This window comes from Lemur catta, chromosome 11 (assembly GCF_020740605.2).
Source record: "Lemur catta isolate mLemCat1 chromosome 11, mLemCat1.pri, whole genome shotgun sequence".
In the NCBI taxonomy this organism is placed as follows: domain Eukaryota; kingdom Metazoa; phylum Chordata; class Mammalia; order Primates; family Lemuridae; genus Lemur; species Lemur catta.
In genome coordinates this window covers 15,365,791-15,383,095 of record NC_059138.1, presented here as the reverse complement: position 1 = coordinate 15,383,095, position 17,305 = coordinate 15,365,791, and the positions used below count along the sequence as shown (strand labels likewise).

The window sequence follows — 17,305 nt, the reverse complement described above, 5'->3', positions numbered from 1 at the left end:
ACAAGTTCAGGCACAAGGTCTTAACAACAGTTGGATTCAGGAACTTCTCCTGATTACAGATTGGGAGAAACTCTTTTCTCATAAAGAACATGTGGGGAAAGAAAGAAAAGAAAAAGAAAAGCCCAAACATTCTATAAGTGGTGGTCCTTGGAAACATTACTTTGGGAAATGCTGAGCAGAGTTAAGTGGTTATAAAACCCATGTTTTCTTGAATTCTCAGAATGCGAGGAATGGCATTCCAGGGTCTGCAGCTATACCACTTGGAAATCGTCCCCAGGCTAAGGGTAAAGTGACCCAGAAAACCAGTTCTTCTTGACTTCTAAGGCAGGAGCAACTGTGGATAGCCCAGGTCCCCTTTGAAATTATCTTGGATGGCCTAGGATAACTCATCTCTGTAGATGCATGTTAAAGGCTGGCTACTGTATTTACTACATTCTAGCCTCATTTTTGTAATGATTTTAAAATTCAGAATGAACAATACCACATGTGTGATGTTTTGGTTGCGAACATTAAAGAAACTGGGTAATAACAAACAGCTGTTGAAGTTAACATCCGCTGTTAAACCCATGAACCACTTCAAATTCCTTGGTGAGATAATCTGAGATAACAAAGATTCCAGTGAGTTTAGTAACTGTCATGACAGTTTTATTCCACCATAGATGAATATTGTTAAATAAAATTAGGTAAGCGAATGACACAGTAAGACCAGTAGTTCTCCCTGGGACTCTATCCATTTTTCAGATGATGAAAACACAGTCCAGAATACAATGTTCAAGCAATATAAGACAGATTCCACTTGTATGAGGTATCGAAAGCAGTCAAACTCTTGAAAAACAGAAAGTAGAGTGATGTTGCCAAGGACTAGGGGAAGGGGTAAAGGGCAGTTGTTCAATGGGTATCGAGTTTCAGTTTTACAAGATGGGAAAGTTCTAGAGGTCTGTTGCACAACACTGTGCATAGAATTAACACTGCTGTACTGTACACCTATAAAAGATTCAGAGGGTAAATTTTGGGTTATGTGTTTTTTTTACCACAATAGACAAAAGAAATGTAAGACTTTACGTTACAATGGACTAGGAAAGTCAGGAGTGTTGTGCAAAGTCACTTATCAAGCATTCAATTTTAGACCAGTTTACCTGCAGAAAAACTTTTGACTGATTCATTAGATTCAAGGTGAGATGACAGGACAATGAAAGTATTAGCACCTAGATGTTTCTCAATGTCTCTTGGGTGGCCCTGGAGATAGTTGCAAGGATGCCAACTACAGAGGTAACTGTCAGAGTTTTTAGATCCTAAAATTTCTCAGCAGAATCAAGGTGGCAAAATGGTTCCATAAGTCATGGGCAAGTTTCCACTAAAACATCATACTCCCAAATTATTCTATGAGTAAATATGACAAAATGTGACCCAGCTGTGACTGTGGTTGTATAGATTGTGGCACTAATGAGACCGAATGGGAGAGTCTGTCTGGCCTGCTTTTTCTACTCATTAGGCAAAGAGTAGGGTTTTTTGGGTGGTGGCGGTGGTGGTGGTGGTGAGCACAATATTTGATTCTGTATGTCAACGAAGTCATTGCTATAACATTTTTTGTGGGTAAAAAATTAATATGTATTCAGAGTAAAATAGTGTTTAAGAATCTATTTACTGCGAATGAAATCTTTACTTGTCTTTAAAAAGGTCATATCCTTCTTTATTTTCTATTGTATTTTAAGTCATTGATTGCCACATAAATTCAGGCCACAATTTATGAATACAAAGTCCCTTTAATGTTTTTGTTGTTGGGTGAATGAACTACCATTGCTGCCAATGGTCCTCGGACCCATCTCCCTCCCACTCACAGATCTCCTACCACTGGGAGCAGCCATCTATACCACAACGGTCATATAGACGGTGGGCAGTCTTTCCACCTGATGATTCTGAGTACACAAAAGCTCTCAGATCCATTCTCAGGGAGGTGGAATCTCAGGGAAGGATGCAAGACTCTGTCAGCGTATTGCACAATGTCTAGGGATAGAGTCCATCTGTGTTCCACTCCCCACCCCACATCCAGGAAAAGCACAAATAGCAAAGGTGGGCTATCAGGTGGATCTGCCCCCGGGTGATCTCAGCTCTGTCTGTATGTTGGCCTTTGTTTTATTCTGACAGCGATACCCAGAGGAGACTGAAAGACAGTGAGAGTCGGAGTATGACAGGCAGACACTGAGCGAGGGGCAACCAGAGGAGACTTGGAGATGCATCAAGAAACAGCACAAAGATATTCAGAACTGGGCCCAAATACAGAGCAGCAGAGGCACAGACTGAAATGAAAGGAAAGAAAAAGACAAGCAGAGTAACCATGTCAGAGAGAACATGTGATGTTAGAAAGAGAAAGATTGAACAAAAAAGCATAGATCAGAACCTGCATTTGAGGGCGTGAAGGACAGTATAATCAGGGGATGAGAAAAAGAGACAGCCATCGATCTTCTGGGCCTGAGAATTGTTGAGATGTAAAGTTTTATTTTTCTCAGATGATGAAAGGCATCCTTCTTCCTGCATCCTAGTATTTCTCCAAAGAGACCATGACTGGACTGGTAACATTTCTGTGGGCCCCCTTCCTGTTTCTCTTCTGTGTTAGACCGGTTTTCATAAAAGAAGAGTTAAGAGATATAGGTCATAAAATTACTGATTTTCTAACTGATTCTTCTTGGTGGCTTTTGGAAAAGTCAAGAAGTATATCCATAGCTAACAATATATTTATTTGGATATAGCTCTGGTTACTTTATATTTACTATAGATCCTCTGGAAAAATGTTCATTCAACCCAGCACCCCGGTCCCTTAGGACCAAAGGAATCTGTCTCCCGTCTTCCTGGCATCCCCAAACCTCTGTGGTGTCTCCTCTAGCTCTGTTGTCACTCTTGGGTGTGTGTAGCAAAATCACTCTGCGCTGATGCGTATCTTAGACTTCTGCATGTCCCCTGGGAAACCATTCCTCCTCTGGAGGCATCTTGGGTCACCACTCCAGCCCTTTCTTCCAGCCCAGGTCACCTTACGGTATGAATCAGATGTGTCTGCCAGGAAGCTACAGGGGTAAAAGTGCACTGGGGCTACTCTTATTTTGTCTCTGCCACTCTGTGTCAGAGGTGCATGTTTTGTTGCTGGTCTCTGTCAATGGAGTAGAGGATGAAGACTTTCTGGATCACTGTGTGTGCTGGCCCCTGCTCCGAGGTCCTGGTGTGGGCCAGTCTCTCAGGGAGGTGCTCCAGGACTCGAGGACCGCATCAAGTCATGCCGCAGGGCCTGGAAGAGGCTAACGAGGGACTGGGCCCAGATGTCCTTCTGATAGCCTTGGGACAGGGCTGTGCGGTAGGCCGTGTAGGCTAGGGTCAGCACTGTCCTTTCAAAGTCTTCTTTCTTGAGGACACCAGGGTGGCTGGAGAGGCTGGCGCTGAGCCTGCGGATGTCCGGGATGCGCTTGGGGATCACGTCGTTGCAGACGGTGTGGAAGTCCGAGGCCTTCCGCAGGGAGGCGAGCTCCTCGTCCTTGATGGAGATCTTCAGGTCAGGGCTGATCTCAAGCTCAGCCAGCAGGAACTGGTGAGAAACAAGGGATGTGCAAAGACATGAAGCTGGGCATTGTTGAGGACACAATTATATCCATCATCTCATGCATTCACTTAGGGAGGCAGCTGTGGAAAGAGCTCTGGGCCTCCAAGAGACCTGGGTTCCAGTTGGGCTTCCCAATTACTGTGTAACCTTGGGTGACTTACTTAACTTCTCTGAGCCTCACTTTCCTTCTCTGTAAAAATGATTAGTGACAACATCTACTTCACTGGGATGTTAGGAGAGTTAAATAATACAATCATGGACAAATCTAGTATAGTGCCTGGTACAAAGCCAGTGTTTAAGTGACCAATTATTGTTTCCAGTGTCTTGGATCAATCTCTTTTTCCCTTTCTCCCTCCCACCCACCAAAGATCTTCTCAGGCATAAACTGAGAAGGGAATTTGAAGGATGCAGGGGATTGTGGTAGGAACTAAGTGGGACATAGAGATTGTCCACGTCTCTCACCTGCCCACCAAGAGTAGGGGCTGGGTCCATCATGTGCATCCCTGCATGGAGCCAGGCTCCCAGTTGGAAATAATAAATACTTCTGAGATGGAATCGCTCCACATCCTAACTCTTCTCTCTGCCTCCCTCTTCCCCTGCTCTACCCCACCCTCTGTGGTACTGTCTGTGGTCTTCCTAAAACACAAGTCTGTTATATGACCCCGATGTTGAAGACTTGGCAAAGGCTACCCATTTTCCATTCTGCTCCCAAGGCAGGATTTCAAATCCCCCCCCATCCCCCTGGCTCAACTGTGTGGCTACAGCAGCCGTCTCTTTCTTAACCAGGCAGTCCTAGTGCACGGAGTTGGGGGATGTCAAAGTTGGAGGGGAATTTTGGAGACTGTACTTGATTCCCTCCCTCACTGAACAGTGGAGGAAGAGTCAGGCCCAGAGAGAAGCGGTGGCTTGGGCAAGGTTGCACAGCGGAGGGGTGGCAGAGCCAGGACTGAAGCTCAGACCTTGAGCTTGGGATCGTACCACTGAACTGAACCAAGCGGCTTCAGGAAACTCCCTGCTGTGGTTTGGGGGATGAGTGGGGTCTCAGTGATGCAGGGTGAGAGGCAGAGGAAGAGGGCCTGTGGAGTGGCCCTGGGCTTCCAGAAACGCAGCTGGGCTAGGTTGGCTGTTGCAGCATGCAGGGTCTGGGCGACACGGCTGCACCCAGACAACATCTTGGCATTGCCTGACGAGTCCTGCCTCAAAGCGTTTGCCTGGAAGGCTGGTGCCCGGGTGCCGGGATGGTGCCTATGGGTGCCAGGATTGGTGCCTGTGGGCCAAAATTAATCTCTAATTTTGCCTGGAGTGAACTCCTGACGCCCTCATTCCCTGTTATACGTGGGAGAGGAGAGGAGGTACAGGGAATACCTCGCTTTGGAACGGGCAGGATTCTATGACCTCCACCAACTAGCCTAAGCCATTCCCTACCACAGCAGAGGCCACTCATGTTCGGGGGCTTGGGTCACCTCTCCTTCCCCGAAAAAGACAGAGAAGGTGCAGTGCCTTCTGGGTGACGTGAATCGACCACGTTCCCGTCTGCCTACCTCGAAGAGCAGCTCCACTTCCTCCAGGGAGGTCTGCAGGACGGGGTTCGGTGGCATGGATGAGGACCTCTTTGGCCGATGGGCAGCAGGGAAGAGCACGGCTGAAAGAAACAGAAGCGTGAGCTCCCGGCGCTGTGTGTGCACTGGGCTCTCCCCCGGGGAACCTTGAGAGTAGCCAGCGGGTCTGAAAATGACTGACTGGAAGTGGTGGCAGACATAGGGCCGGAAAAGATAACACTCCCCTGGTGTTTCCCAAAAAGCTCTCAGGCATGTTAGACCAATGGTTTCAAAGCTGCTGCTCATCAGAACCATATGAGAAAGTTTTGAAAAATTTACATGCCTGGAAATTTATGTTAAAGCAAAGCAAAATAGAGCAAAACAGAAGTGAATGAACAAAGAAAAAGCCCCCAATTCCCTAAAACTACTGTTCCCTAATAGTACTGCACATCTTAGCACTTTATTTTGTCAGGATGAAGTGCCGGTTGATATTTATTCACAGCCCTTTTGATCAGAGGATCAGACTTCTGGCTAGCCCAGCCATCTGAAATATACCTGCCAAGAATCTGAACACAGGTGACAAAATAAAGGAAGAGCACTGCACAAGACGCCGACCCTTGGATCTAGGGAACCATGTGGCCAAGATCAGGGTTGGCTGATTTAGAAACACATGTAGTATAAAGTCAGCGAATAGACAACGTCGTTTTGCAGTGGTTGCATGTAGAAGTGGCAGCTGGGGGAAGATGGATGGGTTACTAGAGGCACACAGGATAGCAAGAATTCTGCACCGGCTGAGGACAAGTGAGGGAGAAATCAAAACATGAGAGAGCGTAGGAACGATCATTATAAATTGCAATTCTCTGGGACCGTGCCAGGTTAGGGGCAAATAGCCCCGACCCCCTCCACAGCCCTCTGCCACTGACGGAAGAAGGCACAGCTTCTTCAAGACATTTGATTGTGACCTTCTAAAAAACTGGGGAAGTAACTGTAAAAATCTGAGACTATGAGGCGAGTGGCACCTGAGGAAGTTGTGCAAGCACACTTTGCATAATCATAAATGACAGCTCTGCCGGCTGGTAATGGTGCCCTGGAGCCATTGAGAAAAGGTCCAATTATGTTCAGACTCTGTTAAAGAAGGCAGGGAACGATGTAAGGCATTTTGGAAGGATTTCCATCAGAAGTGATAAAAAATGGAAAGGGACTTTCCTGAAAAGCTCACTGGTAGGAATCTCCCACTTCCCAGAAAAACTGGTTGGATGTAGCATTGCTGTCATATTGCCCTGCCAGCAACTCGTGTATGGTCTATACCACAAGATCCTCAGGGGTTGGGATAAATATGGCTTTAGGTTTCTGTGCCTCCAGCAGAGCCTGGCAGGGTCCGGGGTGTGCACCAGGCGCAGCTGCTGGCTGACCTAGTCCCTGCACGGGAGGAGGCCTTGACTGGCAGAAAGAGCAGCTCTACTTCCTCCGACCATTCCTGGGGAAGGAGCTGGTGAACTTCAGGGCAATATTTCCCAGCCCAGCGTTTTAGCAGAATTTATTCTCTTTGCCAGAAAAGAGCCAGTTTCCCACAGAATCATAGATTTTGGGCTTGAGGAAGCCTCGCTCTGTTCAACCACTGCTTCCACCTGTGGTTTCAGGTGGAGCTCGGGCTCCAACTCCAGTGATTCACACCATTACAGTCACCCGAGGGGCTTTAAACAACTGTTGTGGGGGAGCAGGTCCAAGTTCTGATTTCACTGAACTAGAGTGCAATGGGGACATTAAGATTTTTTAAAGCTTCCCAACTGCTTCTAATGACAGCCAAGGTGGAGAAGCACTGGCCTTCCTGAGCATGATTTGAGGCTGTGTAGAATCCACCACCCTGGCTGTGTGACCACTCTCAGGACAGACCAATGGTTCCCGGCTTTGACTATAGATTAGAACCTCCTGGGAGCTTCTAGAAACCCAAGTGCCCAAGGCCACACCTCAAGCCAATTTGTGGACATCTCTAGGGCTGAAGTGTAGGCCTCAGGGACTTTCTGTAGCGCTGGTTGATCACACTGGGCAGCCAGGCTTGATAACCATTGTGTCATCCAGTTCCGAGCCCTTCTATTATAAAACAATTCAAAGCTCATTCCCGTCTGGTGGACCCCTCCAAGGGCATCTGAAGAGACCAAGGGCATCATGTTCTTGGAGGCATGGAGCGGAAGCACAGGGAAGGCGTTTACTTTGCCTTTGCTATCTCCTTGGTAGGAGATGAAGCCAGGACACAACTGGTCCTAGACCAAAGCATGACCTGTTTTTTTCCACGTGCTCTTTGCTTCCCACCGTGAAAGGGTGAATGAAAACCCCCTTCTCAGGATAAGATCTGAGAGTGACTTTACCTCTTTAATTCTGCCACCAGAATTTCTCTCTTACTGCAAAATTAAAGATATTGTTCCCTTAAAAAAACAAAAACAAAACAAAAAAACCCACCTCCCTCCAACCCCCAGCAGAAGGGCCTGGGGAGGAATGTCAGGGGCGTGGGGCTCATTCTGCTCCCTGTAATCTCAGACTTTCTGCGGCCGCCTCCCTGGAAGCTGTTCAGGATCTTAGACCTTTCTTCACTCAGTTGTTTCCCTGTGAACAGCAACACTCCTCTAACAGGTGGACCCCTGGTTCTCAAAGAGCTGAGAAGAAAACTCTTCCTGATTCAAAGCTGAGCTTGATAATGGAAATTTTGTCATTTCCAATAGCCCTTGTTCTCACACCGAATAATAAAACAGTTTGGTGCAGATTGTTAGAAACAGCTTCCGCCTCTGGTGGGGGGGGAACGGTTATTGCTTCAGAAAATATGTGTGGGTGCACAGGAATCTTAAGGGTGGGGCCCTCCCTCTCTTCCCTTTCCCCCTCAATCGGTCCACCTGCCCCTCACATTTCTGCAGCTGCTTTGACCTTGTGCCTTGGGCAGGGCGGGGTGGGGAGGTTTATGTCCCCTTAGGCACTGCAGTGCAGCCAGCCCTAGGGCGGACATCTCAGCCGCCCAGCAGCTGCCCAGGTCTGACTCTCTGTAGGAGGTGAGACCCAGAGAGGATAAACTCGTGGAGATGCTGGAGGTGGTGGGCAAGAAACAGCTTTGTCTCATCAATCAACGTCAAAATGCAGAGGTAAAAATTTAATTGTACAGTCACCCCAAGATGGTCTTGTCTATACTGACGAAGGCTGGACCCTGCCAGAAACGCCAATGGCTGAAACAAGAGCTGACCAACTCCGAGATCTGTACGTGCAAGGCCTGAAACTAGACTTGCTCCTACATCATTAGCGTCACAGCCCCAGGGAGCCTTTCCTGGTGGCCCTGTGGTGTTTGTTCCCTCTCTCCTGATGCTCTGCATACACTCCCCACGTTTCCCCTCTTGCTGTGTGTCACCCTGTGAAGTCTCATCAGGACAGCTGGCTCCAGGGTGGGGGCAGTGAGTGGGTTTATGTTTCCGCAGATTGACCTCCGTGTGGTCCTAATGCAGCCCTCCAAGTGCAGTCTCAATATATATTTTGGAATGATTAAAAAAAAATAAACTAGGCAGTAAAAAAATAAACAAAACCAAACAACAGTCCTGGAGACTCTTTAGGCTTTGCTGGTTTTTCTTCCTTTCCCTTCCGTCCCATCCCTCAAATTTATGGGGGTCGGTTTAAGTTCAGCTCCCTGCTCACTGTGAGCGATTAGCAAACTGCTTTGCGCAGCACGAGTCTCAGGGCTGCTGGGAGGATGGCCTGAGTGCGCCTCGCCGGTCGCCCTGACAACAGAGCCTTCCCTGAGAGCAGGTGGGGGCACCGCAGACCTGCAGGAGAAGCCCCCTCCCTCCCAGGGGCCACCAGAACACTCAGCCTCTGACATTTTTGTCATAAACGCTGACTTTGTGTACCTTTTGCCTGGTGTAAAATTGGGCCAATTTGTTTTCTCTCTTCTGCACTGGATGCTCCACGCCCAGCCCATTATCTAGGTCCTACCTCTGCATGTGAATGTGTCCACGGGGGCCACTCAGTGTGTCTGTCCTGGGGACACCTGAGACTCCCCAGATTGAAAGTCTGCAGCACACACTAGCCTTGGGTGAGGAAACCAAGCAGTGATCCCCTCTTCCCCGACTCCCTGGACAAGTGAGTGTTTATGATATATTGGATCAACCAGCATAGAACAAGTGACTCACTTGCTAAAGGTCATGCCACATGGACTAAGTTAGTCCAGGAACTGGATCCAGGGTTCGCGATTCATGTGTTATATCATGCTCTGTCTGTGTCCTCCATTGAGAGACAACTTTGGTCCTCAGACCAAAGCTATTAAAATGCGGAGCTCAGAGAGAATAATAGCTCACGAGCACCCACTGTGTGCCAGGCAGTGTGCTTTGTGCTTTCCTTGTGAGTTAAGTATTAACTTCCCATTTTACAGACGAAGAAACATGGAAGCTAAGGAAATTGCCCTAGGCCACCCAATTTGTTTGAGGTACGACTGGGATTAAAATCCAGATCTCCCAGGCTCCAAAACCCAATCTCACTGATAGGGTGAACAATGCTATCTTCTTGTAGGTACATCTGCCCAAAGACCGGGCATTCTTCAGTTTGGAATAACCACAGGAAGGATCAGTGTGGTTGCTTATTAATGAATGAATGCATTTAATATAAGACATATTCTTAAATGAATCACAGTCTTTAAAATGTCTAGCTTTGATTTATAATAATGTGGTAGGGAAGGTCAAATTACACAACCCTTAGGATCACTCTCTCGCACAGATCTTCAACTCCTTTGCTCCTTTCTTGTTCCTTTGCAATCATTTGGCAAAAGCACAGCCCAGCTCTACACCTGTGCACCTGAATGTGGCTGGAGGAGAACCCCACCGTGTGGGGTGGTCGTGCTGTAAGTTCGTGGCCACTCGCCTCACATTGGCCCTTGAGTGCTGGCCAGCAATGCACGTGTCCTCCTTCCGCTGACTCTCCCGCTTTCTCAGGTGACTGTTTCACGCCTCCTGCTCTCTCCTTAAACCAGTTACATGCTGACTCCTCTTCTGTTATGGTGGCCACGCTCCTATCTAGAGCGACCTTTCCCACGTGTGCATGAAGTCCCCTATAAGCATGTCACACTGGCAGTTCAACCTCTTCTTTCCTACAGCATTAATGTTTCCCTCTCTACTAGATCCTTCACAGCAGCATGGAAACATGTTGCTTCCTCTTCCAACTTAATAATAATAATAATAAAAAAATCCCCCCTCACTGGCTGCTCTTCCTTGTCACCTCCCGCTTCCTAGCCCAGGCGTCTGGCCGCAGTTTGGGCTCTTGCCCTCTTCTAGCCACACCCACTTCCTTACTGACTTGCAACTTCAGAGTTTTCAGGCCAGACTTCTGTATCTCCAATTGTCTACTGGAATCTCCTTTTGGATTTGTAATAGCTGTTTCCTATTACCCCATCCAGACCCCCAACCCCCAACACACACACACACACACACACACACACACACACACACGCACACGTGCACACCTATCTCCTGCATCATCTGCAGTCTTCCCCAGCTCTCTCAGTTGCTCAGGCATCATCCTTGACTTTCTCTTTCTTTCACATTCCATATGCAACTAGATAGCAAATGTTCGTGGCTGTACCTTCACCTTCAACATTTATCTGGAACCTGCTGCTGCTTACCACATCCCTGCTGGCTTCCTGGTCCCAGACTAGTGGTGTCTCTGCTTCCAGCCATGGCCCCTGCCCTCACTCTATTCTTAACACAGCAACTGAAGCAATTCTCTAGAAACGCAGGTCTGGTGATGTCACTGCTCTGCCCAGAACGCTCCATGGCTTTCCATCTCTCTCAGAGTACAATCTGCAAATGGCTAGCAGGTGCTGCATGACTTGACTTTTTTTTTTTTTTTAATTCAGTCACTACCTCATTCTACACCATAGAATGAGTGTTCCCTGACTTCTTACTACCTCTCTGAATTCATCTACTGTCCTCCCCTGGCTCATGCCACTCTCGCCACAAGCCTCCTTACTGTTTTTGAGCACACCACGCATGCTTCTGCCACAGGACCTTTGCACGTCTGTTCCTTCTGCCTGAATATTCTTCCCCAGGAAACTGCCTGGCTCACTCCACGGCTCACTCACTCCTCAGATCTTTAGTCACCTTCTCAGTGAGGCCCTCCGTGACTGCCATATTTAAAATTATAACTCTCTGTACTCTCTAACCCCTGTCCCTACCTTATTGTCATCTGACAAATTACATAGTTTTTAAATAAATGTGTTTATTATCTGTCTCCCTCACTAGAATATCAGCTCCATGAGGGTACGGGATTTTGTCTGTTCTGTTCACTGCTGTAGTCCCAGTGCCTGGCATCACATCTACACTGTTGTTGAATGAATAAATGATCCCAAAGGAACACATCACCTACCTTTGTCACGAAACTCTGTTCTTTTCAAACAAAGTGCTTTACAAAATCCTTATCTCTTTAACAGGGCAATTCTAGAGTTTATTTGTAGTTTTAGGTCCTGGCTAATTATCAGAAAGTGGATGTAGACTTTGGTCTCCACCATACCCCCCTTTATGTCTGAGGAGTCCCTGTTCTGGCCTGGAGGAAGCTCCTTTCAATTGATCTCAGTAAAGGCTGTCCTCTATCTGCCCCACCCCTGGGCCCTTCAAAGCTTTCCTGCCCAGAGAAACAGCCTGGCCTGCCTTTGCTTTGCAGCCTCGCCTGAAACTCCTTTCCTCCCAGCCCCCAGTACGTTCCCTGTAACGGAACAGGATTGAGGCTGACTGTAGTTCCCACATAACTGTGTGCAGCGTTTATACCAGAGAGCTTGCTGAAAAGGATTCAGACCGTCTCAAGCCAAACCACAATCATACTTTTAATGAATCGGCTGAAGCAACCCTATGGAAAAGGACAGTGGGTGTGGAGAGGAAAAGCTCTCATTTATGAAAGATCCTTTGCCAGAGCCTACTGATGTCACTTACTTTTTGGCTCCTGGGCCAGCCCTTTGGAAACACACTGCTGTTCTGGGCGAGCCAGGGTCTCAGCCCGTGTGTGGGGGTCCTCTGGGGGAGCTTCCGAGAGGGCTGCTGACAGCCAGCTCGCCTGGCTGGAAACCCCACGACACGGGGGGAGCCCGCAGCTGCCGAGAGCAGGGGAGGGGCCTGGAAGTGATGGAGAGATATGGAGAGAGGATGAATGAAGATGGGGACACTGATGTCACACGGACCCTGGGGGTTGAATCCAGCTGGAGGTCTGGGGCACTTCCGTTCTTGCCCACCCTGCAGTTAGTTTCCTTACCTGAAAAGTGTCACCTGCCCCACGGAGTGACTGAAGCAAAGGAGGTGGCCCTGCATGGTGCACGAAGTGACTCAGTCTGTCAGTGCTTACTGAGCACCAACCACAGGCCCTTCCCTCGTGGAACGTTCATGACTGAGGACACACACAACCCTAAGATGGACACCCGAAAATGACCTAAATTCCAAGGGCTGCTCTTCCTCTTAAACTACTTTTAAAAGAAATAATTTATATGTATTTAACAAAAACATAGATATTCATATCAATTGATATATGCATATTTCTTTCTCCGTCTGGCCAGTCCTCTCCCGTCAAGCGGTGCTCTGGCAGGCCCCAGGGCGTGCCAAGACCGGGCCACCTGGTTGTGTGTGTGGGGGGACCCGGCTTCCCCGGCTTGGCCACGCTGACCACAGGTGAATCATTTGGTCTGAATCCAGCCGGTGGGGCTGGAACGGGCAGTCCTGGATCCTGGCGTGGAAAGCTGCCTCCTGGGCTGGAATCCTAGAGAGCGCTTCTTACGGAGAGGCCGGGAGGATGGTGGAAAAGGCCGACCTGACAGCAGAGTGTATTGCCTTTGGGTTTTTTCTACATTTCTACGTGCCGGAGCAGGACGGTGGGAAGGCAGGAGCCCGGTGGTGGTGGTGTGGCGGGCGGTGGAGGGTGGGGGGTGGGAGAAGAGGGTCGGTCTTAGAGGGAGAGATCACCCTGAGACTGTTTCCAAAGGGAGTTCTTCTAAATGAGGGCTGGGGTTGGGGTGGGGGCAAGGATGAAGATGAAATACATTTGGAAAAAGTGTTATTCATCTGGGTGTGACTCCTATTCTGTCTTAAAAAAAAATGATGGCACGAAATGTGTTATTTCTTTTATAATTAGAAAAAAATGTTAAAAATGAAAATAGAAAAACCAACTATGTGGAAGACTTTTTATGATGGTTGGAGGGACTCTGTATCATTTATTGACTCAGAATGCTGACTTGAACCCCTAATCTAGCACTTCACATCCTCATAGAATGGCCTCGACATCACGTGTTGGCGTTGAGTCTATATGTGGACTGTGAACTTGCTGGGGACAGATCTTCCCCAGTGAGGGGGGGTGGGCTGGGCCAGAGCAGTTGCTCCCAGGATGTTGCTATGGAAGCTGCTGTTGAGAGCCTCCAACCTTCTTTCATGAAAAATTTTCATTTTTTACAAACTGGTAGGTAATAGTTAAAATTTATATAAATGTTTCATCATTTCCACCTACATTTTTAAATATGACCCTTACAACAACACTGTGCAGGTAAGTTTTATTATTGTTAGTATGCTACCTGTTAGTGAACTAAGCTCAGAGAGGTTAAGAGACTTGCCTGAGATCACACAGCCCATTAGAGGCAGAGATTAAATCTTTGAGTCCTTGCAGAGTAGCTCATGGCGTGGCTATAGTGTTTACAAGCCGTATTATAAATCAAATTATCTCTTTTGTCTTTCTAACAGCCTGTGTTTTAGGGAGAGGAAATGTTATTATTCTTTTTGAATAGGCAAATTAAGTAGTTTCCCCAGTGTGACAAAGGGGCAAGTGTCAGAACCCAACTCCAAGGTCTCTTTGCTCTCTACTTCCAAGTGCTGCCTGCAAAGTTTGTGCATATCATGAGGAGGAAAGTGTGTGTGTACACATGCATGTAATGTTGTTACCAGAAACAAGGGAGAAGGCTACATTATTTGTTTCTGGGCAATAAGCACTTCTCGGCTCAGCTCAGAGGACTGCCAAGTCCCTAATATCAGGCTTAAACATGAGGAAATAAAACCCAAAATAAGTACGGTGGCTTTTGACCCCTGCACCCCGTTTCAGATCCTCCGTCCCCAAGCTGCCCTGTTCTTCCCACCCTGGCTGTTCCTTCTTCCCTGACACTGTCCTTGAGAAGCAGGAGGCTCATCCCAGGCCACCACACTGCTCTCCATCTCTAGAAACACCTCCGGGCCCGACTCGAAGGAGCCCTGTCCCTCTTCCAGTCCTTTCTGGGCGAGTGAACTCGGCTGACTGCAGACAGTGGAGAGATTTCAGCTCAGATTGGCGAGGACTGGGCAGCACTCCTGGGTCCTCATTTCCTAAAAGTGATAAAGTCTAACTAGCTCAGGCGCTGCCAGGGTAACCCAGGCAGAGCCAGTGACAGGGACATAGAGAAAAGATGCCATCCGGCTCTGAGGAACCACATCCCAGGGAAAGGAAGTCCGTGGTGAGAGAAAAGACTTTGCTGGGGCCCCTCCTTCCTGCGGGGGCAGCGGGGGCACACGGGGTGCTGAAGGGTCGTTCTGTCCTCACCTGCCACCGGGCCAGCTCTCCCTAGCTGCAGAGGTGCGTGCCCTCCTGTCCAGGAGGCAGCCTGGAGACCTTCATCCTGGCAGCCCAGGCCGAGAACCTCTGCCCTGGTTTCCCCACGGAGCAGGCCTTTGGCAGCCCAGCCCCCGTCGCACGGTCACTAGCAGCAGACCTCAGCACCTGCTCTCCAGACGGTCGGCCCCAGCTGCAGCAGCTGGTGGGGGAGCCTGAGGGCGTCTGTCCACCTCTGGAAGCAGAAATGAGCTCCCTCTGGCATGCCAGAAAGGGATGCTGTCTGGGTTCTCCACCTCCACCGAGTTCCCTTCAGCAGCTTTGATTTTTCCGGTGTCACTTTCCCATCACCCTCTAGCAAGGACGAACATGTCAACAAGCACAGAGCAATGGGCAGAAAGGAGATAAAAGGAAGGTGTGGGGTTTTTCCTTTCTCTTATGACTCTCCAAATTCCTAAGTGTATTTAAGAATAATGAGCATCAAATAAACAAATGAATAAAAAGCAACTCACCCCTGCTCCACCCATGGGACACGGTGGCCTGAGCATTGTAATATAACAGCAGAAGCAGCAACGTCTTCCGATGCATCTTTTCTTCCAAGAGGGTGAAAAATGGACCCTCAAACCCAATGGGACCACAGCAGTTACAGGTATGCCTGTGCCAGTCCTCCCAGGGAGACAACAGTGTGCTGCCCAGTCTTTCCTTTGCAGAAGTGCAGAGATGCCTCCCCTGCCCCAGAAGGGTGGAGGCTGAAGGCTGCGTCCTGGGTGGGACAGGAGTCGGTACCTCTCTTCATCCAACTCTCTCTGGGATTGGGGGACCGGGCTTCCACAGAAAGACTCTGTTTTTGAGCACATCTGGAGTGACTCACGGGGCATGTGATCTCCTTGGCAGTGGGGTGGATAAATATAATTTCTGTACTTGAGTTCCATGTGTTGGATGCACCCACTGGAATTTTTCTTTAACAAACAGACCCGAGGAACTTGCTAGAGAGCCTCGCGGAGCGTTGGCCGCTCTCCCCGTCCACACATACTACACCAGAGCCAGGGGCGAGGGCTGGAGGGAGAGTCGGGAGCCTGCCTGGCAGACACCGGGCTGGCCGAGCCCAGAGTTGCCTTCAGGACAGCGAAATCATTGTAGTGCCTGGGCTCAGTGTCACTGTGGCCCTTCCCCGGGGCTAGACCTAGAACGTTGGTGCCTAGGGCTGGTGCCTCACATCCGCCCGGGTTCTGGGTGGGTGAGGAGTGGGCAGGCTTCGAAGTAGCAGAAGTGGGGAAATGACATGGTGCCTCGGTGTTGTCTGTGTAGGTAATGATCCTGGAGCCCAGAGGTGGCCCCATTCACATTCATGATGTTCCCCTTTCTGGACTGTGCTTAGACCTGGGACCAACCTACTTTGAATCTCCCAAGCAAAATGGGAGTGTTTTTCCATGATCATTTTAATATACTGCCATAGACACCTTGATTTTATCCAATACCACTTCCTCACCTTCTCTAAAATTACAGATGGGGCATGCTAGAGCTTGGGGACATGGAAAAGTTACATCGTCCCGTGGGTTTCCGACCTGTGGAGGGGGTCCCCAGCAGGAATGGGCTACTGGAGAGGGCTCCTCGAGGGTCTCTGCCACTCAGTCAGAGCTCCTCTTCTATAAGAAGTTGTTCAGAAAAAAATACTGGACTATACAACTTGAAAACCACTGATCTCACTAATATTAGTAATAGTTGCTGGGTGCTTCATTTGTTCCAGACACTGTGCTAGGTGCTCTCCTTGCATGAGCTCATTTAATGTGCACACCAAGCTACAAGGAAAGTATGGAATGGCACTCTCCAACAGAAATATCAAGCGAGTCACAAAAGTAATTTATAATTTTCTAGTACCCATGTTAAAAAATGTAAAAAGAGGCCAGGCACGGTGGCTCACGCCTGTAATCCTAGCACTCTGGGAGGCCAAGGCCGGTGGATCGGGCTCGAGGTCAGGAGTTCGAGACCAGCCTGAGCAAGACCTCGTCTCTACTAAAAATAGAAATAAAAATTATTTGGACAACTAAAAATATATATAGAAAAAATTAACCGGGCATGGTGGCGCATGCCTGTAGTCCCAGCTACTCAGGAGGCTGAGGCAGTAGGATCACTTAAGCCCAGGAGTTTGAGGTTGCTGTGAGCTAGGCTGATGCCACGGCACTCACTCTAGCCTGGGCTACAAAGTGAGACTCTGTCTCAAAAAAAAAAAAAAAAAAAGTTAAAAGAAACAGTTGCAATTAGTTGTAATTTGTAACCTTTTATTTAACTCAATATATCCAAAGCATTATTATTTCTACATGTAAGCAATATAGTAAATATTAACAAGATGTTTTATATTCTTGGTTTTACATTACGTCATTGAAATTAAATGCATATTTCACACTTAGGGCACATCGCAATTCAGACCAGCCACATTTTCAGTACTCAAAAGCCCATGTGGCTGGTGGCTGCTGTGCCGGGCAACGCAGGGCTAGCAGGTGAAAGGGCAGGCTCTGGGGCCAGATGCCTGGCTCTGAATCCCAGCTCTGCCACTCACTGGCTGTGTGATCTCGGTGGGGTTCCTTAATCTCTCTTGGCCTTGATTTTCCTCATC

General features: G+C 48.5%; 1 protein-coding gene across 1 annotated transcript; it reads right to left on the bottom strand.

Annotated features, from left to right (window-relative positions):
• Positions 1-634: 634 nt before the first annotated feature.
• FAM180A (family with sequence similarity 180 member A) lies at positions 635-15,564 on the bottom strand. The gene is made up of 3 exons (XM_045564119.1): positions 15,204-15,564; positions 5,128-5,228; positions 635-3,571 (listed from the first exon to the last, which is right to left on the bottom strand). Exons 1-3 carry the CDS (start codon positions 15,277-15,279, stop codon positions 3,227-3,229), a joined length of 522 nt encoding a protein of 173 aa, XP_045420075.1. The 5' UTR covers positions 15,280-15,564; the 3' UTR covers positions 635-3,226.
• Positions 15,565-17,305: the final 1,741 nt, after the last annotated feature.

What these genes read in the sequence shown, in the direction of transcription:
- FAM180A (XM_045564119.1), bottom strand. Translation starts at nt 15,279, where the DNA reads ATGCATCGGAAGACGTTGCTGCTTCTGCTGTTATATTACAATGCTCAG. An exon ending in GTCCCATGGGTGGAGCAGGG is followed by an intron (nt 5,229 to 15,203) that starts GTGAGTTGCTTT and finishes TGTTTCTTTCAG; the next exon opens with CCGTGCTCTTCCCTGCTGCC. An exon ending in AAGTGGAGCTGCTCTTCGAG is followed by an intron (nt 3,572 to 5,127) that starts GTAGGCAGACGG and finishes GTTTCTCACCAG; the next exon opens with TTCCTGCTGGCTGAGCTTGA.